Source organism: Microtus oregoni, unplaced genomic scaffold (genome assembly GCF_018167655.1).
Source record: "Microtus oregoni isolate MIOR12 unplaced genomic scaffold, Mior012 000006F_ref0000085, whole genome shotgun sequence".
Lineage (NCBI taxonomy): Eukaryota > Metazoa > Chordata > Mammalia > Rodentia > Cricetidae > Microtus > Microtus oregoni.
The window spans coordinates 49,036,549-49,062,321 of NW_024543065.1; the positions used below are offsets into that span (position 1 = coordinate 49,036,549).

The window sequence follows — 25,773 nt, forward strand, 5'->3', positions numbered from 1 at the left end:
TTAATCCCAACACTCAGAAGGCTGAAACAGGTGGATTTCTGTGAGTTCCAGGCCAGCCTGGTCTACATACTGAGTTCCAGGCAAGCTAAGGCTACATAGGAAGACCCTGTCTCAAAGAAGAAGAAGAAGAAGAAGAAGAAGAAGAAGAAGAAGAAGGAGAAGGAGAAGGAGAAGGAGAAGGAGAAGGAGAAGAAGAAGAAGAAGAGGAGGAGGAGGAGGAGGAGGAGGAGGAGGAAGAGAAGGAGGAAGAGGAGGAGGAAGAGGAGGAGGGGGAGAAAGGAAGAAGAGGAAGAAGAAAAGAAAGAAAGAAGAAAAAAAGAAAAGAAAGAAAGAGAGAAAGAAAGAAAGAAAGAAATGGATGGAGGAGAGACAGTTCACAGGTCAAGTGCACTTGCTGCTCTTACAGAAGACCTGAGTTCAGTTCCCAGAACTCATATCAGGTGACTGACAACTGCTTGTAATTCCAGGTTCAGGGGATCCAATGTCCCCTTCTAGCTTCTGATGGCACCTGAAATGCACATAACGCACAGACATATATGCAGGACCCACCTGTGATGCAGGTGACACACACACACACACACACACACACACACACACACACAGTCAGGCCCCCCATGTACATAAAATAGATAAACTTTTATTAGTAATAAAAACAAATAAAAGGGCTGGAGAGATGGCTCAGAGGTTAAGAGCATTGACTGCTCTTCCAGAGGTCCTGAGTTCAATTCCCAGCAACCACATGGTGGCTCACAGCCATCTATAATGAGATCTGGTGCCCTTTTCTGGCATGCAAGCAAACATGGAAGGAATGTTGTATACATAATAAATAAATAAATCTTTAAAAAAATTATAAAAAAAAATAAAAAAATAAAAATAAAAACAGGAGTCACAAAGGCAAAGGGTGAGTCACCCCTCCTGGGCAGTCCAAGAGTCTGTTACTTGTTTCAGTTTAGGAAATGAGCCTAGTACTGGGAGGAGGGGACATAGATGAAAAAGCACCCAGAGTGGGACCCAACCCAATGTGTTGGGCGACACAGTACTCTTCTAACAACACTCCTTATAGCTGGGTTTGGGAATTGGTTCTATCCCTCTCTAGTTTGGAACTTTGGGGCAGTCACTCGTCTGACTCTGAGAGCTCACACTCACAGAGAAATTGGTACCAGGAGTGGGGTTATGCATCGGGGAGAAGGAACAGAGGTCCACTGTACAGCCATTTACATGAAAGAGAAAAAAGAACACAAACTTTCTTATACAGGGTTTACTTTAAGGATGAATTAAAGTTAGGTCTAGTCCCCCAATGTCTTGCTCAGCTCCTCTCCTCCCTCCTGAGGGGGTATCCAGTCCCTGCTGATCCCCTAACCTCTAGTCTTTCTCTATTCTCTTTATAAACTAAATATGATCTTACCTCTTGAGCAAACCTCCCCATTGTTTTGACTCCTAAGACTCCCCAGAGCTTTGGAGACAAACCTCACTTGAACACACATTATCTGTCAATCTGTCTGACCATTTTTATCCCTCCCAACTTCTTCCACTGCCCTCTGTCCGTAATGAACTTAGTCATTTCTCCAGCTGCTCCATGTTCATCTCCCCTCTGGGCCTTTGCCTGTGCCGGCATGTACAGTCACGGTCTTCACTACCCCTCTGCTCACAGCCTGACTGGCTAAGTCAATCAGCTTTCAACTAAGATGTTCTTTCTTTTAAGCAGCCCCAAGTCTATCTCCTCCTAGGCTACGTAGGCCTCTCGGCTCCACATTTCCTACATCTAGGCTGCCCCGTCACAGCTTGGACCATCCTGTCTGGTGACATTCTTCTCTTCCCTCTGCCACTCTGTGAACTTCATAAAGGAAGAACTCAGGTTTTGGGGAACCATCCCCCCAGCATCACCAGTAGGGGAGGAGCAGATACAGAGAAGGCAGCTTACCTGACTGAGGCCCAGGTGTTTGCTGACATTTTCCGACAGGTAAACCATGTCTCCCTCGGCGGTGAGCACCATGACGAACCCCTCGAGGGCCTTCAGGTAGCAGGCATCCAGTGGCTCTCCCCCTGTTCCCACCTGGTTCCACTCCCCTGGTGCCCAAGCCGGCGGGGAGGGGGATGATGGGGCAGCTGTGGTCAGTCATGGATTCACCCTAGCTAGCTTCCCTCCATCTTCCCTCGCCCATATGAATTCATAGAAATGCTTAGGTGAGTGGGAGAAAATTCTAGGGATCTGAAATCCCAAAGAAGAGGGCCAGGCCACTACGCTTTAGAAACAGAAACATGGACTCCCAGAGGGGAGAGAATCCCTCAAGATTTAAGAGTGAACTGAGGGCACTTGGGAGGCAGAGGCAGGCGGATCTCTGTGAGTTCGAGACCAGCCTGGTCTACAAGAGCTAGTTCCAGGACAGGCTCCAAAACCACAGAGAAACCCTGTCTCGAAAAACCAAAAAAAAAAAAAAAAAAAAAAAGAGTGAACTGAGGAGTTGAACCTCAATGTGGCTTGGGGGTCACTTGGAATTGTGGAGCTGTGAGCGAGTTTTCTGGAGTTCTTGGGGGAGGGGATGGATAGCCTGCCAGATGTGCAGAATTCTAAAATGTCAGGGCCTTCCAGAAGACAGAATTCCATTACATTTTATTTATTTATTTCTTGTGCACGTGGAGGTCAGAGGACAGCTGACAGAATTATACAAGGGGCAAACTTCCCCTCTTCTATGGGGCAAGGGGATTTAATGAGTAGATCCTCTATGATGCAACCTTTTCAAATCTCTAGGCGTCTCTCTCTCTCTCTCTCTCTCTCTCTCTGTGTGTGTGTGTGTGTGTGTGTGTGTGTGAGAGAGAGAGAGAGAGAGAGAGAGAGAGAGAACACACACGTGCTTCCTCAGGTGGCTGCTAAGAGAATAAGAAATAGAACTAGAGAAGAGGACAGAGAATGAAGAGAGGCTTTCAAGTTTTGAAAATATGGTTGTGAAGCCTCCCTGGGGCAGGCAAGGATTGGCAAAGCATGGAGGCTATGTGAAATTGAGGCAGAAGGACCAAAAATTCATGTCTTGTTCAAGGCCCGTTTGAGCAACCTAGTAAGTCCCTGTGTCAAAATAAAATAGTCAAGAGGTTGGGTATGTGGTTCTGCGGTAGGATGCCTGCCTAGAATCCCCCAGTGAGGGGGATCTGGGGGTGAGGGGGGTGAGACTTTGTGGTGGAGTGCTTGGATACCACACCCCTTGGATTTAATATCCAGGATAGCAAAAAAGAAACCAAACACATAAGTTGGCGATGTGGTGGTGCATTCCTTTAATCCCAGCACTTGAAGGCGGGTGAATGGGTGGGTAGGAGTAGGTAGGTAGAGCAGGCAGAACTCTGTGAGTTCAAGGCTAGCTTGGTTTGCATAGCAAGTTCCAGGCCAGTCAGAGCTACACAGTGAGATCCCGTCTCAAGAAAAAGAAACAAAAAATCAAAACCAAAAAATCAAGAAAGAAAAAGAAAATAAACACAAAATTAAGTGGGCAGGAACTTTAGTCTCCCCCAAAGACCAAGCCTAAGACCTCAAGGGCCCTCCTTAGATCCTAAGGGGTGGGGCCTCCCAAGGGTCTATCTGAACCCAGGATTCCGATTGGTCCAGCACTAGAAGGGCGGTTCTTTGCTCAGAGAGCCGATTCTAGGGCCAAGGAGGCGGGAAAGGCTTCCCGGGGGCGGGGCCTCCGCAATGGGCAGAGGCGGGGCGCGGGGCGTTCCGGGCTCACCTGCAGCGCAGAGGCGGTGCATGCGCAGGTAGCTGATGGTGAGGCGCATGATGGAGGCCTTGTCCAGATGCGCGCTGACGCCGCGCGCGAAGGGCAGCGTGTGCGCCAGCTGGTACAGCACCTCCGTCTCCTGGCTGCGCCGGCTGCGCGCAGCATCCCGCGACTTCTCCTTCCGCAGCTCCGTGCTAGACCTGTGGAAAGGAAATTGTACGCGATAGGTCATATATGGGACGCCCCCACTTGGGGTTCCGGCAACATCGCTGGACCCCGGCGGCTTCTCCCCTTGAAGCCCCTCTCCTTATCCCAAATTTTACCTGTCTTGGTCCCAGCCCATGTGGCCCTCCCTGCAGGGCCTTCCTCCAGGCTTCTCCCCCAGAGATGTGTGCCTAAGGCGTTCTGTCCTCTCTAGGATTTATCTGCAGCTCGTTTCCCTGAGCTAGAGACGCGCCGCCTGGGGGACAGGGAGGCCTCCCGGTGGGAGGGGGTGGTAGAGCTGGCCTGAGTCCAAAGGAGAGTTGGAGCACGAAGAGCCCGCAGCCTTCCAGGCTTCCTTCCCTCCCGGTTTCCTCTCCTCTGACAAGCTGAATCTCACAGAGATATCTCAAAGTCTAACGACACACCAAAGGGGCCTTAAGAGGGGCAGGGCCCCACCAAGGGTGACACAGCAAACCAACCCCTGTATTCTGCCCAGCACCTCTACCCTTTAATACACTTCAAATGCCTGACTTCCGTGTGTGTGTGTGTGTGTGTGTGTGTGTGTGTGTGTGTGTGAGAGAGAGAGAGAGAGAGAGAGAGAGAGAAACAGATCTCCATCTTTCATGAGTAATATTAATATCTATCAATTACTCATTTTCACTATTAGATCATTTTCCCTGTCAAGTGCCAAACCCACTTAAAACTCCGGGTGTAAACCGGGCAGTGGTAGCACACTCCTTTAATACCAGCACTCGGGAGGCAGACGCAGGAGGATCTCTGTGAGTTCGAGGCCAGCCTGGTCTACAAGAGCTAGTTCCAGGGGAAGGTCCAAAGCTACAGCGAAACCCTGTCTCGAAAAACCAAACCAAACCAACACTTGTTTAAAACAAACAAACAAACAAACAAACAAACAAAAAAACCCCCCAGAAAACCTGGGAGTAGTGGTGCATGCCTTTAATCCCAGCACTTGGAAGGTAGATCTTTGAATTCGAGGCCTGCCTAGTCTGCATGTCCAGGCCAGTCAGAGCTACATAGTGAGAGCCTGTCTCAATAACAAACAAGCAACCAACCAAACAGAATCCCAAACTTTATCTGACACTATAGTCTATTTGATAGGAGCTCCCTACGTTGCTCAGGCTGGCCTTGAACACCTGATCCTGTGCCTCTACCACCCAAGTGCAGGGATTATAGGTTCGTGCTTCACACCTGACTCATATGTCTCTTTTTTTTCTTCTTTTACAAAAGGTATATTGTATCTAGTCTTACATTCAGTATTATTGATGCTTACAAGATTTCTAACCCACAAACTAGCAGTTGATCAGTCTATGTGTTTGTCACATGTACTCAGCTGACCCTCATGGGAGCCCAAGGGAACTTTATTATTTATTTGTCTATCTATCTATCTATCTATCTATCTACCTACCTATCTATCTATCCACCCAGGGTTTTTCTGTGTAACCGTCTGGCTGTTCTGAAACTCACTTTGTAGACCAGGCTGGCCTTGAACTCAGTGAAACCCCACCACCTCCCAGTTTTTTATTTATTTATTTATTTATTTTTGGTTTTTCGAGACAGGGTTTCTCTGTAGTTTTGGTGCCGGTCCCGGAACTAGCTCTTGTAGACCAGGCTGGCCTCGAACTCCCAGAGATCCGCCTGCCTCTGCCTCCCGAGTGCTGGGATTAAAGGTGTGCGCCACCACTGCCCGGCTTATTATTTATTTTTATGTATTTATTTTATTTGGTTTTTCGAGACAGGGTTTCTCTGTGCATCTCTGGATGTTCTAGACTCTCTCTGTAGACCAGGCTGGCTTCAAACTCACAGAGATCTGCCTGTCTCTTCCTCCCAAGAGCTGGGATTAAAACTGTGTACCTTCTGCACCCAGTTAATATTCAAGACAGGGTCTCATGTAGCCTAAGCCCCCGATGACCCTAGGCTTTTGATTATGACTCCACCTCTTGAGTTCTGGGATTATACATCTATAGTCCTGTCACTATGCCTGGTTTTGACAGGGGAGAGGGAGAATTTAAAACCCACCTTGCAGAGGGGGAAACTGAGGCTCTGAAAGTTGAAGTCCTTTGCCCAAGAGATCACACAACCTGTACCTGACTAAGCCCAGTCAACTCCGTGTGATGCTGGCCTCCTACTCCGGGAAGCCGACTCTGGGACAGGAGACTGCCTTTTCTTAATCATCATCAATTCGGGGAGCAGAGGCTACTTATGGGGGCGGGAGTGGGGTGGGGAAGCCCATTAGTGCAAGGCTGTGTAAGGCCCTCAAGGGGGCAGGCTGTCCTAGTACTGGAGGAGCCAAGGGGGCGCTCCCATGAACTCCCTCTTGGCTCGTGGGGGCAGGGGCCTCAGTCCTGTCTGCCCAGAGGACATTCCGTCCTGTACTGTACTGTTCCAGCCCTGTTTGTCTTCCTGCCCAGAGGGTGGGGGTGGGCGGGCCTCACTGAGCTGGGGGCCCTTGGACAGAGGGAACTGGGAGAGAGAGGGGGGAATGGGGTGGGGGTGGGGCCGGCGTCCCGCCTCCCAGGCAGCTGAGCTCTGTAACCCTACTCTCCAGGGCCAGGGTGGCAGGGTTTCTTCCTCCATAGAAGGAGCCAGCTGGTGGCTGTAGAGGGACCCTCCTTCCCCTCTCAGTCTGTTCTCCGGATGTTCTGAGGGGAAGTAAGGGCCTCTCGCTGACTTTCTGGCCTTGCTGTGAAACAGAGTGGAGGGGCTGCCTCTTCTGGGTCAGGGTTCCAGTTCAGACACCATTATTGCCCTTGCTGTGTGACTTTGGGCAGGTTGCTTAACCTCCCTGGGCACAGTAATAGCCCCCACTCCTCCCCAAGGGGTGGTTTTTGTTTGTTTGGGTTTGGGGGCATGTGAGGTGGGTCTGGGAGACAAAGTCTCATTGTGTAGTTCAGACAGGCCTGAAATTTATGATCCCCCTGTCTCAACCTCTTCCCTGAGTGCTACGGTCATAGGACTGCATCACCATGACAGGTTCCTACAGCGGTCTGAAGATTGAATGAGTTAATATATGTCAGAGGTTTAGGAAGTGAGGCGTGGCGATTGGCTAGTGTAGTTTATGAGTCTCTTGTACCCTGGAGTAACCTATGGGCCTCTGAATGTGCATGCATGCAAGTATGTGTATGCCTGTGAGTGTGTAATCACACACCCGGTTCTTACACGGACGCCTCATCGTGATGAAATGACAGTGACAGTGTGTTGCACACTCAGAAGCAGAGTGGAGACACCCTCCCCCCAGTCCAGTCTTACAACTATGACAGGCAGCAGAAGTGACGATCTCCCTTTAAAAATGTAGAAACAGTGCCAGGTCTGATTGATCACTAGAGTTCGGACCCTGAACCCACCTGGTGGAAGGAGAGAACGGACTCCTGCCAGGTGTCCCGGACTTTCACACACCCCCAAAGGCAAGCACGCATGCCCATACACAGAAATAAACGAGTGTGATGTTTTTTTAAAAGGTAGAAATGGGGCCTGAGATGTATGTAGCTCAGTGAGCGGGTGGAGCGTTTGCCTCCAGGGTGGCACCGGCTTGCCACTCTGGCACTGAGGTGGGGACAGGAGGGTCAGGAGTTCATGGTCACCCCTGGATGTAGTGAGCTCGAGGTCAGCCTGCCTCAGATACAGAGGTTCAGAGCAAGGACACCCATCCTGTGTCACTCAGGTGGTAATTCCTAGACTGTCCTCCCCATTCCTTCCTGTCTTCCCTGCTCAGCAGCTTCAGTGAAGTCCCACCTCTACCCTGCACCCATTGTCACCTTCTGCCTACATCTCAGAGAGGTGATAGAAATTGCCCTGCCTGAGGCCACACAATAATCCCTAGGGAATCAGGTCTGTTGACTTCTGGCACCTCACTGGATGTGTGAGTGTGTGTGTGTGTGTGTGTGTGTGTGTGTGTGTGTGTGTGTAGAGGCACATGTTTTCTCGCTGGGAGAGATTTGACCCCCATTATCCAAGACCTTTGAAGTGGGCGCTCAGGAAAGGAAATCTCTGGGCCAAGATCACACAGCACAGAAGTGGGATTTGAACCCTGACTTATGGCCCACGTTCTAAAACGCTAATTCTTCAGGAGGGTCTGCCCACCAGCCAAGGGACCCCTGCCTGCTCCTTTCTGCCCGGTGGTCTAAGTCTTTTCCCTGTCCCAGCATTGCTGCAGATTTTCCTAGCTGGCCCAGCACTGGTCCAACCCCTTGGCAGTGTGCCCAGCCTGGGACGTGCGCCTGGAACTTTGCCACCCTTACTCCGTGTTCTAGCTGAGAACAGAGGGTGTGGCCAAGAGGCCCAGGGTGAGGCCTGGGAAGGGGGACTTGGGGCCCAGTGGCCCCTTCGCCAAGGGAGAAAAGTCCCCATTTCTTTCCCCACCCGAAAAGCTTAGGAAATTAAGGGAGCCCCTTTCTCACATTCTGGGCTTCTCTTCTGACTCTCAGCTCGGTATTCACGGGCTGGCAAAAACTGTAGAGGATTTGAGGTGTGGTGGAGACTTAGCTTTATATCTGGGGAGAGAACCCTTCTGATATTGCTTGGAGGTGAGCTGGCAGGCCAGGGGCCAAAGTTCGGGTGGGAGAAAGGACTTGGGGTAGGGGTCAGAGAGGAGCCTCTCTCACCTTGATCTAACTTGTTCTCAACAGTATGGTCATTTGGTTATTTGGTGGGATGCCAGTCACCAGTCCTGTTTTTATGGGGAACCCTGCTTTTAGGTGGGTACTCAGGGCAATGTGCTCATTGTGAATTTTCCAAGAACACCCCCCCCCCCAAAAAGGGTGAGATGGCTGGAAGCCGAAAGCTAGAAGGAAGAAGGTGCATGGTCCAGAGGGAACCACTTACCATCACCTAAGTCCCCTCCAATGCCAAGTGCCATCCTAGGGGCGCAGGAGGGGCCCGGACCTCGACCGGGAGGCGGGTGCGAGTTACTACTGGGTGTGCGGCAGCACGAGACGACACCACAGGAAAGGGCTGGCCTTAGGTACGGGGGGGGGGGGGCATCTACTTCTGTTCAGAGGGGCCTCCTCACACAACCATAGCGGGCACTATCATGGGCAAGGCAAGGACTAGCCAAGAAGGGATGGGGATGGAGTTCCCTGGTGGGTTCACAGCCAGAAACTGAAACAGGAGAACGGGAAAAAGAGAGTCTGGGTGGGTTGAGGTGGGGGTAAAATCAGGGTGTAGAGAAAACCAATCAGACCTAAGAAGCCAGAGAGAAGGAACTGTGGCGAGAGTTGAGGGGTGCCTCAGTTTAGACAGGGACTGTCAAGGGTCTAGGGTAGTTTTCTGGGGTCCCCTGTGGCAACCTGGTTATGGTCCCTACGCCTTTGCACCTGTTGCAAGGTGAACACAGATGAACACAGAATCCACTTCTTCCCAGGATGACCCCAGCTGTTCCCAGTCACAGGAGGGCGCTACTTCCCTCGCTTGATCAGACCTGGCATCTCTCCCGAAGGATGTCCCTTAAATAGGGTTTGGGTGGGACCCTTCTCCCTCAATTACAGATTGGGTGGGGGCAGATGAATGAGACACAGAACCAGGCTTTGGGAAGTGGGTCAGGCTTGTTCCTTTGGCATTGAAAAGGCGTGACCCTACTTTTTTTCCCCCTAAGTTGCCGTTTTGTTGAGACAAATTCTCTGTGTAGACCAAAGCGCTGGTCTGGAACTCGCCATGTAGGCCAGGCTGACTTTGATTTCCCAAGTGCTGGGTCCCACACAGCCCCTAACGAGTCATTCTTTCCGGTCATTTCTTGGGCAACTTGAAATTTGGGAGATTGTTATAATGGGCAGGATAAAGGTAATCTCTCTTCTGGAAGTCACAAGTGGCGTCTGACAGCCAAGAAAGACTCAATTCAGTAGCTTCGAGGAAAGTCTCTTTCGGAAGAGAGGCCACTGATCAAACACAACCACCTCCAATCCATAGGAATTTAGAGTTTCACTCCCAGCCCAAAAGGAGGATTGAACCCGGTGTATCAGGAAATCGCAGCTCACAACCCCAAAGCTGCTCCTGGGGAGGGGGGCGGGACAGCTGGAGCTCTGGGGGTAAATCCCAGAACCTCTGCAATCCTCTACGGTGGAGGGTGCGTCGTGGATGTGTCCCCAGTTGCGCGCTCCAGAGTGTCCTCAACTTGAGCCACACCCCACAGATGAGGGGTTCCCCCACACCCCCATGAAGGAGAGCCCCCAGTCCCCATCATTTTATCCCCAAAGTCCTGTACCTCATGCGCTGCAGCCCCAACGCCATGGCTCGCCTTTCGCGGATCCTGAGCCCTCGACGCCCCGCGCCCCCTCCCCTGGCCGTGTGAGCCCCCTCCCCAGCTCCGCCCCTGCCGTGCCATTGGCTACTCCTTGCCCAACCCGTGACTCTGATTGGAAGGTGGGCTTGTTACTCCCAAGGAGGAGGCGGCACTAAAGGAGAAGACTAGGAACTCCAAGGGGGTGGAGGAATCCTGTGTAATGAACACCCCCAGCCACGCCCCGGCCGCAGACTTCCTTGGCAGTCCGGAGCCCACCGGGTGTGATTTCCCTCCAGTTTCTGAACTCCCTTCCGTGCACTTCTGAACCACCCATTCGATTCACTCTGTTCTCCGCGTCCCACCTCCCACCGCTGTCTCTCCCTCTATTGCCACCCACAGTCGGGTCTCTCCACTCCCCCACCACCCCCCATCCTATTTTCCCCTGTCCTTTTCTTAATGTACCAAGTCCCCACCTCTCCTCTCTACCCTTAACTCATCTCCACCCGTGTCCCACAAACCCTTGCTTTGCCATAACCCTTGTCACTCCACTGTGTGACCCCACTCTGCCCGCCCCCCGCCATGCCCCGTCCTTCTTCGTCCACCTCTTTCCACCCCACCCTGACCCCGTGGCCTCTTTTAACTCCCTGTTCAGGTTCCCGCGGATGAATAATTAAGCTTCTGTCAAGTAAATATGCTTTAGCACCATCACACCCACTTGTAAAGGGAACAGAGAAACAAACGAGAGAGACGTGCGCAGTGACCACGGACAGGTGGAAGGTGGTACAGCTGGGTAAGGAAGGACGTTCCTGTGTAGGCTGGAGAGGGGGTGGGGCTCTAGTGGACATGGTGCAGGAGCAGTGTTCCTTCCGTGTGCAGGCTTGAGCGCACTCCATACAGTGGCAGAAATGACTTTACCGTGTCTGAATTATTGGACAAGCTCCATTTTAGGACCTTTGCACATGCTGCAGCTCACTTTAGAGTGCTTTTCCTCTCAGTTAGAGGGTTTATTTAGTAGTTAAAAGCGCTTGCTGCCAAGCCTGATGACCAGCGTTCAACACCCAGGACCCACATCGTGGAAGGAGAGAACCAACTCCAGAAAGTTGTCCTTTGACCTACACACACACACACACACACACACAGACACACACACAAATGTAATAAAGTTTAATAAAGTTTAAAATAAATGGTTTTCCTCTAGAGATCCACGTGGCTCCCCACCTCAAACCAGCGACCTATTCTTTTTTGTTTGTTTCTTTGAGACAGGGTTTCTCTGTAGCTTTGGAGCCTACCCGGTAACTCACTCTGTACACCAGGCTGGCCTCGAACTCACAGAGATCCCCCTGTCTCTGCCTCCTGAGTGCTGGGATTAAAGGTGTACGCAGCCACTGCCTGGCTCACTTTTAACTTTTCTTATCCATTCCTGCTCTTGCCGACTCCCATCACTTTCCCAGCTAGCCCCCATTCCTGCTTTCATGTCTTCTTTTAAGAGGGAGAAAGGGGCAGGCCCTGTGCAGGTAGCCATGGTTGCTGAGTGTTCATTATGTAATAGCCATGTAGACAGAAGACAGAATTTTGGGATTCTTCCTTGTCTTCTGGTCCTTACAGCCTTTTCTTCACCACTTTTCTTTGATGTTGCCTTGGTCTTGGAGGGGAGGTGATAGAGATGTCTTGTTTAGTGTTGAGTACTAAGTACTCACGTACTCTCAGCGATTTGGCCATATATAAGTCTCTGTTCTAACTGTCACCTGCTTCCAGAAGAGGCTTATCTGGCCAAGGCTGAGAGCTGTGCGTGGCTATAAACAGAAATGTTTGTTTAGAGGGCAGTTTGACTCCATGCTTATCCAGGGAACCATCAGCAGTAGGCTCCCCCTGGAGACTATGACACCCATAGCTGTGGATTTGTGGCCAGGTTTACAGTACCATGGAACTCCCTGTGTGGATCGGGCCTCTTGGTCACCCCTGAGCATTTGTGGCCCCGCTACAAACGCAGTGCGCAGTGCGTAGACCTTGTCTTGCAGGCCGGGGCTGTAGGCTGCAGGGCCCACAGCTGGATGAGGTCGTTGGCGACTTTTCCCCTGAACAGCCTCTGGAGCACCAGCAGGAAGGAAGCTTCGGATCGCTTTCAGCTTGACTTCTTTGTGTCGTCTGCAGCAGGTTCTTACTCTAGTTCTCATGGGTGCTAAGAGCAATGATACATCTATATCATTTTGGAAGCTTTTTGAGGCTCCAAGATCAGCCTCCAGTACACCTATGGAGGTATCCCGGACCTGGTCCTGGGGTTTTTATTTAAAAACCATGACTTCTTGGAGCAGCATGGTCCACCATTTGGGGCATCTCTGTCCTAACTTCTTTTTGGCGGTGGGTGTGTTTGTTGTCACTTTTGCCCAGGCTGGCCGTGAATTAAGCTGTAGCGCACTAGTTCTCAACAATCCTATTGTGACCCTTTAAACACAATTCCTCGTGTTGTGGTGACCCCAACCATAAAATTATGGTTGCTACTCCATAACTGTAATTTTGTCACTGTTGTGATCCCTGTGAAAGGGTCATTCAACAAAGTGGTTGCGACTTTTTTTTTTTTTTTCCTCACAGGTCGGGAACTGCAGTTGTAGAAAATGACCTCGAACTCCTGGTTCTCTTTTTTTTTTCTTCGAGACAGGGTTTCTCTGTGGCTTTGGAGCCTGTCCTGGAACTAGCTCTGTAGACCAGGCTGGTCTCGAACTCACAGAGATCCGCCTGCCTCTGCCTCCCGAGTGCTGGGATTAAAGGCATGCGCCACCACCACCCGGCAAACTCCTGGTTCTCTTGCCGTTGACCCTCAAGGGCTGGGAGTGTGCCCCCACGCTCAGCTCCTTTTCACGACCCAGTTTAGGAGTCCTCAATACTTTGAAAGGATGTCCAGGAACTGGTGGAGCCAAACTCAGTCGCAATGGAGCCCTAAACTAAGCCTGGTGTGCCCTCTGGTGGTGAGAGTTGGTATGACTGCCAATGCCTGTGCCCTGTTCTGTTCGGTTTTAAATATTTATATACATACTTCACATTTTTAGAGAATTTATTTTACATTTTAAGATTTTTTCGAAAAAAAAACATTTTTTGGAGGGGGAGGCTGGAGAGATGGTTTAGCGGTTAAGAACACTGGCTGCTCTTCCAGAGGACCTGGGTCCAATTCCCAGCTTCCATATGGCAGCCCACAACCATCTGTAACTCCAGTTTTAGGACACCTGACATCCCCACGCAGAGTTTACATAGGTAAAACACCAATGCACATAAAATAAAAACATTATAAAAAGATTTTTTTTTTTTGCGGGGGACTCGGGGAGATGTCTCAGCTGATAAAGATTCTTGACACTGAGTGTTATGACTATGGAGGCCCAGAAATATGAGGCTATTTCAGAGTTGAAACTTACTTCTATTCTCTCAAGGTTATTGTCAACAAGTGCGGCTTATATCCTGGCCTTGTATTTCAGGCCTAGAGTAGTTCTGTTTCCACCCCAAACAAAAGATCTAAGGATCTACTGGGAGGTGGTGGCGCACGCCTTTAATCCCAGCACTTGGGAGGCAGAGGCAGGTGGATCTCTGTGAGTTCAAGGCCAGCCTGGTCTACAAGAGCTAGTTCCAGGACAAGCTCCAAAGCCACAGAGAAACCCTGTCTTGGAATAACAAAAATAAACAAACAAACACAAACAAACAAACAAGTCTAAGGATCCAACTAAGTTCCAGTTCCCTTTATGGAGATAACTTTGGATTCTGCCCTGGGAGTGGTTTGCTCACAGTGTTTTGGTCTAGGGTGTGAATGTGACTTGTTTTGTTCTAGCTACAGAATATTTAACTACAGGTGTAGCCCCATGACCTTCAACTGAGCTGTTCATTTCCTCGTGTCGTGTTAATGCAGCTTTTTTTTTTTTTATCTTACTCCTACCTTTTGGGGTCGGGTATTTTAAGCAATCGGAAATTAAACGTGGGCGTCAATATTCACTGGAACTCCCTCCTGTTACTCTCCTATGTTTTCTGTTTTATTATTTTCACTCATGTCTTCATCTTCTTTACTATTTTTCTGATCCCTTTGCCCCTACCATGGTTGAAACAGTTCACTAGTCCCTGAATAATTCCAAATGCAATTCTTATGAAGAAGGACACCCTCCCCAAGGTAACCAGAAACAACAGTTCCCATATGCAATTCTTGTGAAGAAGTGTAAGACTTTAAGACAATCCTGAAGCCATTTTGACAATTCTGAATCCTCTCAGCCTCTGTGCCATAGTTCTTCCCCTCCTCCCCTGGGAACCAAGGACCTAACAGCTACACATGCACGTACTCAGTTCCTGAACAATTACCCATATACGTATGCTTTGGTTCGGTCCCCTGGGAAACGGGGTCAAAATGACCTCTTACCTCATCTGATCTGACAACAGCTCTCCAGTCAATTGTTGGTAATAGCCCTTTCAAATAAGCCAATCAGAATAGTCAAAGAACAACCCCCCTTGCTTCTGTGGCCCCTTTAAAAGTAGACTGTACCCGCTATTCGAGGTCCCTCGGCTTCCCGAATGCTGGGAGACCCTGTCATGACAGAATTAATAAAATCCTCATGCTTTTGCATCGGCTGTGGTGTGTGAGATGGTGTCTGGGGGCGACTCCTTCTCGGTGTTTGGACGCTAGAGTCCAACAGAAGGACACTCTCCCCAAGGTAACCAGAAGCCAACAGTTCACATCACTGCCATCCAATTGCTGGGTGCTTTTTTTTTTTTTCTGTTCCAGGACATGCTCTAGAACTACAGCAAAACCCTGTCTCAAAACAAAACAAACAAACAAACAAAAAAAAAAAAAACAAAAAAATTGATTTTGTGAGCCTTCTTTCCTAGTAAACGCTTATCCTAGTTAGGATTATTATTGCTGTGATGAAACACCATGACCAAAGCAAGTTGGGGAGGAAACAGTTTATTTGGCTTACACGTCTAGGTAACAATCCGTCACTGAGGGAAATCAGGACAGGAACTCAAGCAGGGAAGGAACCTGGAGGCAGGAGCTTCTTATAGAGTCTCGGACCACCAGCCTAGGGATGGCTCTATTCACAATGGGCCCTCCCCCATCAATCACTATTTAAGAAAATGCCCTTTAGCATGGGCCTATGAGAGCTGGCTCAGCCCCTTGCTTGAGGAGGGTGGTCCCAGTGACCTGGACCTAGACCTAGAGTGATCAGCTCAGTTACCCATCACCCAGACCCACATCCTGGGCCTTGGGTTGGCCCATCCTAACTGTTTGGTTGGAAGCTTCACCCCAGCTGCAGACATCTTTCTGTCAAAGAGTCTGAAATGTTTGGGTTGGGGCGTCACCCCAGTGTCAGGCATTCATGTGTCTGGGAGTTTGAAATGTTTGGGCGGAGGGCTCCTTTCCAGGCTCTCTCCTCTGGGAGTTGCCTCAGTCCAGACTCCACCTCTGAGAAAGCCTACCAAATGGTAACCCCTCCCCAGAGAGACTCAAGGCCACCCCCACAGGGCATTTAAACTGCCCCCCAGAGAACGAACACATGATCTTCCCAGTCTTCCTTTTCCCTCTTCATGGTTTTCCTGGTCTTCCTTCCCATTTTCATTCGGGGGGGGGGGGGGGGGAGGGCAGGAAGGCCACCTGGGAGCGCTGGCATCCATTAAACCTGGGCTTTTTCTAATTTGGGTTGATTTGGTCTGATTTGGATTACTGCATATGCAGAGAGGTTTTTTGGGCCATAAAAACTTTTCTTTTTCTTTTGTTTTTTAAAAATATTTATTATGTATACAATGTTCTGTCTGTATGCCTGCAGGCCAGAAGAGGGCACCAGACCCCATTACAGATGGTTGTGAGCCACCATGTGGTTGCTGGGAACTGAACTCAGGACCTTTAGAAGAGCAGGCAATGCTTTTAACCACTGAGCCATCTCTCCAGCCCCACCATAAAAACTTTTCATCTGGAGGTTCTACCGAGAGGGCTGCTTTTTCCTACTGGCCCAGGGCTATGTGTTGGAAACCACCCTTCTAGCCTGCACCTGCTCTCCAATTAATACCTGCTCTAAGATTGACTTTGTCTGGGTGAGTCCCCATTCCCAAGTCACTGCCATTAGGGCCTAGGGCCTCATTCGTTTGTTAGGCTGTCTGTTGAAGTCATGGGCCTGTGCCAGGAGGTGTCTGACCCGACCAGGAGAGGCAAGGCAGGCCCTTGCCCCCGTGGGACTCCTTCAGATGGAGATGTCCTTCTAAGAAATTCCCCACACTGATGTGGGGAATTGAATATCATTGGTTAATAAAGGAACTGCTTTGGGCCTATAGCTCAGAGAGCTAGGCTGGGAAAACTAAATGGAATGCTGGGAGAAAGGAGGCAGAGTCAAGGAAAAGCCATGTAGCCCCACCAGAGATAGACACCAGAATTTTTCCTGGTAAGCCACAGCCTTGTGGCGATACACAGATTAATAGAAATGGGTTAAATTAATATGTAAGAGGTAGCCGATAAGATGCTAGAGCTGATGGGACAAGCAGTGATTTGATTAATACAGTTTCTGTGTGATGATGGGGTGCCAGAGGCCATGAACCAGACCAACGACTCACAGCAATGAATATTTTATGAGTGGGGCTGATTGGACAAAAAGGTATATTGTGTGACACACCACAGCTTCAGATGCCACGCGAATGAATAAAGAGGTATAGGACAGACAGAGGAGGGCGGTGATATACTATTGGTGGTCCCACCAGGCACTAGTGGATGATCTCAACCCAGTGGTCACACAGGTGGTCCTGGTTACATGAAATGGGCCACACAACAAAACTCAAAGTTGTGAATCTGAGAAAATGTAGGGGCTGGAGAAGGATGGGAAGATGGGGGTGAGGGAGAGGATGACCAGAATGCGTCCTACACACACATGAAAGCATCAGAGAGATAACTAATAAAACACGTTAACCACACATTTTGCTCCACTGTCCAGCTGCTGTTCACCCTAAGAGAACTGTGGATGATGTTTGTTTATTCAAACGCCCTTTGATGTTCGTGGTTTCCTGCTCTCAGTCGCCAGCTTCTTACATTCTGGAACTTTCTTTTCTTTTGTTTTCTCACCATTGGCATCAGAAAGTTCACATCAGGCCAGAGTGCTGTAGCCAGGGTGGTCCCACATAGACGCAGACTCACAGGTGAGTCCAGGAGATGTTTGTCACAGGTGAAACTGCAGGGGATTCACTTCAACAAGCCCTGAAGGCCAAAATCCACTGATGCCCAAGATCAGAAAGTTATGATGCAGTGTTTGTGTCTAACCCACTGTGGCTTTTGTCAACCTGATACAAGCTAGTGTCATCTGGGAAGAGGGAACCTCCATTGAGAACATGCCCTCACCAGATAGGAGAATACATTGTATGAAATCCTCAAAGAACAAAAAACAAAGAAGAGCTTCATATAGTCCAGGCTGGCCTCAAACTTGCTATGCAGCTGAGGATGACCCCGAGTTCTTCTTCCTCCTGTCTCCACCTCCCAAGCGCTGGGGTCACAGTCTGATACAACCATTTCAGATTTTACGCCAGAATGGGAAGGTCAAACCCAGGGTTTTGTGGACGCTAGGCAAGCATGCTATCAGCTGGACTACATCCTTAGCTTCATTTAGATTTTTGTGAGAAAGGTCTCAGGTAGTCCATGCTGGCTTTGAATTCCTGAATCTTCTGTCTTGCTTTCTAAGTGCTAGGATTACAGTAGAAATTCATAATGTATGATGAAATTTTGTTCATTAAAAAAACTCATTTTACTTCCTCCTTGCATGAGATGGCTAATTAAATATTATCAGGCATGGAGTTCATCTGGATGGAACCCCTCCCTCACAATCAGAAGTTTGTGAAACCAGGAACTGAAACAGCAGGACTCGGTTGGCTGGTCAGAAACCTGGGGTCTGCATCTTTATCTCAGGCTCTGGGTGGAGACGTGACCTTCTGAACTTGCCAGACTATCATGTGATTAGTAACTAGCTACTGTAGTTGTTCTGGTAAAGAACAGGAATGTACATTGTTCCCTTCCTAGGAACTGATTTAGATGGGCATGTCAGTTAGCTGGACAGAAAAATACACCACAGAAAAGTCACATGACCCACTTGAGCTGGAGACCCAGACAGTGGCACCTTCGGATGTCTTCCAATCCCACCCTTGACAATGTCTCACTTTACTCTGCAATAAACTCTGTCTTCTACACATCAAAAAAAAAAAAAACCCTCATTTTAAAATTATGTGTATATGTGTGTGATACACACTTGAGTTTACAGGAGTCTAGAAGAGACCATTGGAGCCCTTGGAGCTGGAGTTACAGACAGCCATGCATCAACTATTGTGGGTGCTGGGAATTGAACCCAGGTCCTCTGGAAGAGCAGTCAGTGCTCTCAACCACTGAGCCACCTCTCCAGCCCTCATTTGTTCTAAACCTTTAAAAATATTTTTGAGAATTTTATAATGTATTTACATATATATACATATTTAAGTATATGTAATACACACATATATTTGGTTCTTTGAGACACATTTCCTCTATGTAGTCCTGATTGTTCTAGAACTCACTCTGTAGACCAGGCTGCCCTCAAACTCGGAAGTCTGCCTGCCTTTGTCTCCTGAGTGCTGGAATTAAAGACACACACCACCACCGCCCAGCTATACAGTATATTTTGATGGTGTTTACCCCTACATTTCTCCCTACTCTCTCACAGATGCATCTGTACTTCCTTATCTCTTCCAAATTTGTGTCTTAAAAAAAGCAAACCTCATCTTTTGGCATGCAAAAGGATTCTACAATAGTCCAGAATGAAGTACAACAAAGGTTTGTTTATTTAGGGATAAACTCACAGAAAGGGTAGCAATTCACAGTCCTCTGGGACCGGAACCGAATTCAGCACTCAAGAGACCCATGCATGCTTTTCATCTGCATTTATAGTATATGAGACCATACACAAAGTGGGCTGGTATCTTAAAGGCTATTCCCTGAAGGAGTTTCCAAAGCACCCCTCCTTTGTCTAAATAAGAGAGTTCTAAGCCTAATACAAAACTATATACAATAAGAATAAATATCAAGTATTGTCCAGGGAAAAGAAGAGGAAAAACATACATAAAAATTAGAATGACAACCAGCTTGAACAATATCAAACAAGAAACATATGCTAAATGTTTCAGTAATTATCTTATCCTAAAAAATAAAAGTCTTATATTAAAAATGGCTTGGCTAAGTCATGAGAGGAAAGTAAATATGACTATCTAGTCTTCAACCCCAAATACCTGAACAACAAATATCTGAAAAGGGAAATAATATTACTTGAGTAAACTTGAGTAAAGTGTAACCAAGCAACTTCCAAAAGGTGCAAGAGATGACAGTGACAACTGGCTATCTAACCAATCACCCAAAATCTCATTTGCAATGTTGGGGCAACCAACTTTGGCTAAGGCCTAGATAGAGTATCTGACAGACAGACTATTTTCAGAGGCAGGAAAACTTGAAAAACCATCTTACACCGTCTTGGCAAGGTTTGACAGCCTTTTTGCTTGTATCCTGCTTGTTCAGTCTGGACACTGTGCATTTTGTTAGTGATTAAGGCAGGGGAAGTTCTTTGCCCAAAGGACAGTTTTGCCAAGAAGAAAACAAGCTCCAAGTGGAGTGTCTTTGGTGTCCAAAATTTTCTCTGGAATAGATCAGTGCTGCCAGAAGTAATTGTGTCTTAAATTAACAGAATCCTAAGTTATTTAAATGCCATATTATACAGTTCTTTGAAGTGTCTGAAGATTATCTATCTCTGCCCACCTCTTAACTATTTTCCTGACCTCTCTGGGTACCCCAATTTAAACACACATATCTGAAGATTCAAAGCTAACACCCACATATGAGAGACAGCATGTGTCTTTATGGTTCTGTGTTAGTTCACTCAGAATCACTATTATTTTTGACAGAGGGTCTCAAGTAGCTCTGACTGGCCTCTAACTCACTGTACACATAAGAAGGATGTTGAATCCCCAATCCTCCTGCCTTCACCTACCAAAGTGCTGAGATTACAGGCATGTATCACTGTGCCAAGTTTTTATTCTTCACTGATGCAATCCAGGGCCTCTTGTATGCTGGGTGAGTGCGTTATCAACTGAGCCACGTCCCCAGCTCTGATCTTGCTCATTCTTTTTTTTTTCTTTCACAACGGAGATTTTATTGGTTGAGGAGTAAAGTACACAGACATTTCAATTCTTAAAACATGTACCCAAACTCTGAGGATTCATACATTGTGTTCACGTACCCAAAAGAGCCATGTGTTGTTTCTCTTTGAACTTATTCCAAGTGATGTTCCACCCCAAGTCTTCCCCAAGACCTCACATAATAATAAGCTGCTCACAATCCTCAACTCCACTGACTCACCATTGTATGCCACGCACAGGACACAATCTCAAGTTCAATGTTTCACAGCACATTGTTACACTTGTTAGGAAAATGGACTGCCATAGACAGACAGTCCTGACAGGGTAAGGACCAAGGAGTGGGTTTTTAGCCAACAGTTCTACGAAACACGACACCGGATATAACGGAAAATATTCCAGACACAAACGCACGACCGACACTCCAAATTACCACTTAGTATATGCTTTGTGTTGTAGGATATAAAACTAGCCCCCTCTACGGAATGTTATGGTGACCGCCGAGACAGTCACAGCCTCTCCTGATTCAGTATCCTGCTATTTTCTGGTTGTACCAAAAAATAAACAACCAGCAAGTGATTTAACCTCTTAAAAAAATCATTTACACTTAAAAAATGGGATGAGGCAGGATTTCTCCCCACCTTTTAAAAATGTTTCTAGAGCTACTAAAAAACTCGCATTTACAAAATAGTTGATAAAAATATTCCTCTGGATTGTACAAGAAGGGAGGCGGGGACACTGACAGACATGATGGATGGTTAGTCGGACTTGGCTTCTTTCTCTTCTCCTTCAGAGGCTGGACTCTGGTTCTCGGTCTCTCCTTTCTCTGCGGGCAGATCCGTGGTTTGCTGGTCGGCCACTTCAGCTTGTTTGCCCTTTGCTCCCCGCTTCCCTTTTGCTTGCACTTTTTTATCCGATGACTTATCCTTTCCCGTGGCCTTTTGCGGCTTCGCGTCCACCTTGGCAGGGGCGGGCTTGGCTTGGGCTCCGTCTTCGCCGCTCCATTAGCGCTAACCTTCCTCTTGGGCATCTTGGCGGCGCTGGATGGGAGGCGCGTGAGAGGCCGAACCTGTCACGGAGCCGCCGCCGCACGGACTGCTGCGACCCGCCGCGGGGGCGGTGGCAGAACCGGATGTGATCTTGCTCATTCTTAAAGCTGATGCCTAGCTAAGTGATGATGGAATTTTAATTCTACTCTTTTCCTTTTTGAAGATTTATTTTGGTTTTATGTGTATGACTGTTTTGCTTGCGTGTGTGTCTGTGAACTACATATCTGCCCTGCTGGAAGACAACAGAAGAGGACATCAGATCCTTTGCTGGGGCTATGGATGTTTATGGGCTACCATGTAAATATTGGGAGCTTAACTAGGGTTCTCTGTAAGAGTAATAGGTTCTCTTTACCATTGAGCCATCTCTCCAGCGCCTAAATCAACTTCACATAAGTACTGGGGACATTGTTTATTACTAAAATATCCCTCCCTTCCCATCTTAATTTGGGTGCCGCCTGATGTACCATTTTAAGGTGCTCAAGTCCACAGCCTGGTCAGGCTATTGCCCTTATCTTTTATTTGCATAAATAAAAGCCATAGCCCAGAGTGTCCACTCGGAGGCAAGTTCATTCTGGCAGCTGAGCCATGTGTATGGTAGAGGACAGATTGGACTTTTGGCACTTGCAGTGTCATTATGAGAGGGGGTGGACAGGGTGACCAGTGTGAAGCCAGTCTCACCTGTGCTGTCCCTGGTCATTTCTAGGGATCAGGAAGTGTTCATTGGTTCTGCCTGACCTCCCTGTTTTAAACACAGAGAAATTAAGAAAAGCAGGGCTCGGTGATTCTCTGGCCACAATCATCTGATGACTGAGATCCTAGCAAGTGACTAGGTGGTGGGTGTGTATACAGCGTGGATGGCTAATGCTTTGGGTTGGATAATGGGAGGCTGTAAGTAAGGAAGCACGTGGGCTTTGCTGCAGCTAGAGTGGCTGTTTATTTGGCTCGTCATCTGCAAACTGCAGCTTATATTTGGTCACACATTGAAACAGTCACCTTAAACTCCCATTAAAACCTCGTTAATCAATCCCAGCACTCGGGAGGCAGAGGCAGGCGGATCTCTGTAAGTTCGAGACCAGCCTGGTCTACACAGCTAGTTCCAGGACAAGCTCCAAAGCCACAGAGAAACCCTGTCTCGAAAAAACCAAAAAAAAAAAAACCTCGTTAATCCTGATACCACCTTCTGCACTCATTGGTGGTTAGTTCAATGCATGTTTCTTTTTAATATAATATTTTTATTGATTCTTTGGGAATTTCATATCATATATCTTGATTACACTCATTGCCCAGTTCTTTAATATCTGCTCCCCCTACCCTTGTCACCTTCTCCGAATAAAATGAAGAGAGTCCAATTTGTGTTATCTATAAATTCACCAGAGTGTGGTCAAATTATCAGTGGCACCCCCTTAAATAGAATGGAGTCTTTCCCCTCCTGCTCCCCCACTGGAAGTCATCAATTGTGGAGAGCTACACTTTAGCATCCTTAATACACTTCTTGAGAGTTCTCTTTTGATGGCTTCCTTTTTAGGCTGTAACTTATTTTTTTGGGTGGGGGTTGGGGAGAGAGTAAGGGTTGTCGCTGAATCCCTCCATGTCCCTCTTTCTCAACGTTGCAGCCATCAATATCACTGCAAAGGCAGCTTCCTTGCTCTTTACAGTAGATGGGAGCGTGGATCACAAGCTTCCACATGGTTTATGGGGACAGCACAGACTACAAACAAGGTTCTCAGCTATAATGGGGCCACAGACCCAGAGAAAGCCTGGACCACAGTCATGGCCTCAAGTGGCAGTGCAGGTCACTCATGTGGTGGCCATCACATGGCTTCAGCCTGCAACATAGACCACGGACATCTGTATGACCTTTGGTGGTTAACATGGTCCTAGACATCAACACAGACCCCAGATGCAGCAGGACCTTGGACATAGACATGGCCCTTGGTGGCAGCACAGATTCAGACATGGCCTCAGGTGACAGCATAAGACACTCACATCAACATAGCCCCTGGATATCAACATGGCTCCAAGCTGAGGCATAGATCATCTACATCTGAATGATGTTAGCTGGTAACATGGGCCAAGCCCATTAATTCAGTCCCTGGCTGCATCAGGACCACTAATCACACATGGGCCTCAGTGGCATCATGAACCACAGTGATCCTTTGAGGAGGTCCAACCCTGGAAAGTGAACCATTCCTTATCTTGGGCCTCCATCATTGCCCAGATCCAGGGCACTCCCATGGCCTGGAGGTCTGTTTGGGGGCTGAGTCTGCATCCTCATAAGCTCCAGGCTTATGCACACGACCCTGTTAACCCCACTGGGCACAGACATGTTCCACCATTGACCTCAGCTCTCTCACACCTGTCACCACTGTCTTCACATCTCCAGTCCCACCTTTCTCCATAGCACACACCCCACTCGCTCTTCCATCTTTCTCACCTCTCACCACATCTTCGTTCCTTGTAGTGGCAGGTGGGTCAGCCTGGCTGGCTTCCAGCCTATCTGCGTGGACCCACACGAGACAGGTAGGTCTAAGTCCTGATTCTTTAGGGATGAAGCCCCAGTGTTATTGGTACAGGGGAAAAACACTGCCAATAAATGTGCTTATCCTGAGGCTGGAGAGATGGTTCAGTGGCTAAGACAGAGGTTCTCAACCTCCCTAATGCTGTGACATCGGTTTTAATACAGCTCCTCATGCTAGGGTGACCCCCAACTATAAAATCATTTTATTGCTACTTCATAACTGTAATTTTGGTACTGCTATGAATTATAATGTAAATATCTGATATGTGGATGGCTTTAAGTGACCCCTGTGAGAGGGTTGTTTGACCCTCCCAAAGGGATAGTGACCCTCAGGCTGAGAAATGCTGGACTAAGAGCATGCGTTGCTCTCACAGAGGACCTGAGTTTGATTCCCAGCAACTACATTGAGAGCCTAAAGCCACTTGTAACTCCAGTTGCAGGGGCTCCAAAGCCTCTTCTGGACTCTGCAGCCACCTTCCCCGACATGTGTACACAACTCCCCCATATACACATAATTAAAAATCAAATAAATAATAAAAACAAAACAAAAACCAAGCAAGAAAGAACAGAGAGGCAGAGCTTTGAAAGTGAGTCTGTTCAACTCCAACCACAGGGGGGCGACAGAGTTCTTATCACTATCTCAGAGGCAGGACCAGGAAGTAGGAACATATGGGGTATACCAGTACTACCCCGGGAGGTGAGCCTCTCTTTCTCATGGATGCAGCAGGTCAACCAGATGTCCAGGGATAGAGTCTCTTCTTCCTCCTGGATGTGAATTGACCAGACATCTCAGTTGGACTCGTTTGTTTTTCTTCAGGTATCCTGAGAACAAGAAGTCTAGACGTGCTGAGACAGTTCTACTTGCTTGGAGAAAACTGCCTCCTGAGCAGGCTTGGGGTGGGTTTCTTTTTTCCTTGTGGTTTCTTCAACTGTCCCAGTGGCAACACCTGCAGTTATTCTTGCAACAGCCAGAAGGGGCCAGATTTGAACCACCTTTTATTATGTTGGGCAGCTACTGAGTGCACGGCCAGAATTAGTAGGGGCTCTTCTCTATGTATCATTCCCAACTTGGGAAGAGAAATACGAACACACAAACTCTTGACCAATTAGCAGGTAGGCGATAGTAGACTTGACTACCACAAAGAACTGAGGTGTTATGGATGACAGGGCACTGGGACTGAGCTGGTGTTGAGGGTTGAGGTTTTGTTGCAGTCTAGGAGATTTAATGTCTCTGCAAAATGTGTCCCAGACACCTTAAAGCAGTTTGCCATGGCAACAAGAGGGATATGAAAGAGGCAGGGAGTCATGGCAACACTGGACTGGGGCACCTGGTGAAAGGTGAGGTAAGGCTATAGGAGAAGCTGTAAGTGGAAGTTGTGAGCTAGCACCAGGAGGAACACAGGACCAGCAATCCCAGTAGGCCAAGGTCAAAGTCTGAAGCAGGAGATAAAGTAACAGGCAGAGGGGACGTTAAAGAGGTTGTGACCTTGGAGGAATGTTGAATCATCTCCCCTACCTCCCCTATTCCCAAGTGTCGAGCAATCAGGATATATTTTCTCTGGATTTTAATTGTGCTTACTGACAATGTTCATTTCCCACCTAGGATCCTGTGGCTTTGGGTGGGTGATCCAATGAGGTGCTGGGCCATCAGCATTAATGTTCATTAATCATCCTCAGTGCTTTCAAACTTCAGACCTACAGAATGAGCTGTTTACTTGATTATGTGTGAATTATCCCAGTAGAGGTGTCAACTTTGTTTGTAATCATGTGGGTGTCTTTCCTCTGTAGACACCTGCCCTGTTTTTGAAAAAAATAATGTATTTTGTTTTATGTCTATGTGTGTATGCAGGTGCCCTTGGAGGCCAGAAGAGGACATAGAATTTGTGGAACTGGAGTTACAGGTAGTTGTGAGTCACTTGT

The 25,773-nt window shown here is 48.2% G+C and overlaps 1 protein-coding gene and 1 pseudogene across 5 annotated transcripts in view; both read right to left on the bottom strand.

Moving 5' to 3' along the window:
• Positions 1–10,187, bottom strand: part of Hif3a (hypoxia inducible factor 3 subunit alpha) — a 30,863-nt gene extending 20,676 nt beyond the window's left edge. For 3 of the 5 annotated variants that reach the window (XM_041654792.1, XM_041654790.1, XM_041654793.1), the window contains exons 1-3: positions 10,123–10,187; positions 3,717–3,907; positions 1,922–2,067 (exon numbers count right to left, since the gene is read on the bottom strand). In XM_041654792.1, the coding sequence (XP_041510726.1) occupies positions 1,922–2,067; positions 3,717–3,907; positions 10,123–10,148 (363 nt within the window). In that variant the 5' untranslated portion in view covers positions 10,149–10,187. Of the gene's footprint in view, positions 1–1,921; positions 2,068–3,716; positions 3,908–4,030; positions 4,179–10,122 lie in introns of those variants that run through there. The other 2 variants (XM_041654791.1, XM_041654794.1) reach the window with 2 other exon arrangements.
• A 10,536-nt stretch (positions 10,188–20,723) lies between these two features.
• LOC121449320 lies at positions 20,724–21,415 on the bottom strand (annotated as a pseudogene).
• Between the last annotated feature and the right edge of the window lie 4,358 nt (positions 21,416–25,773).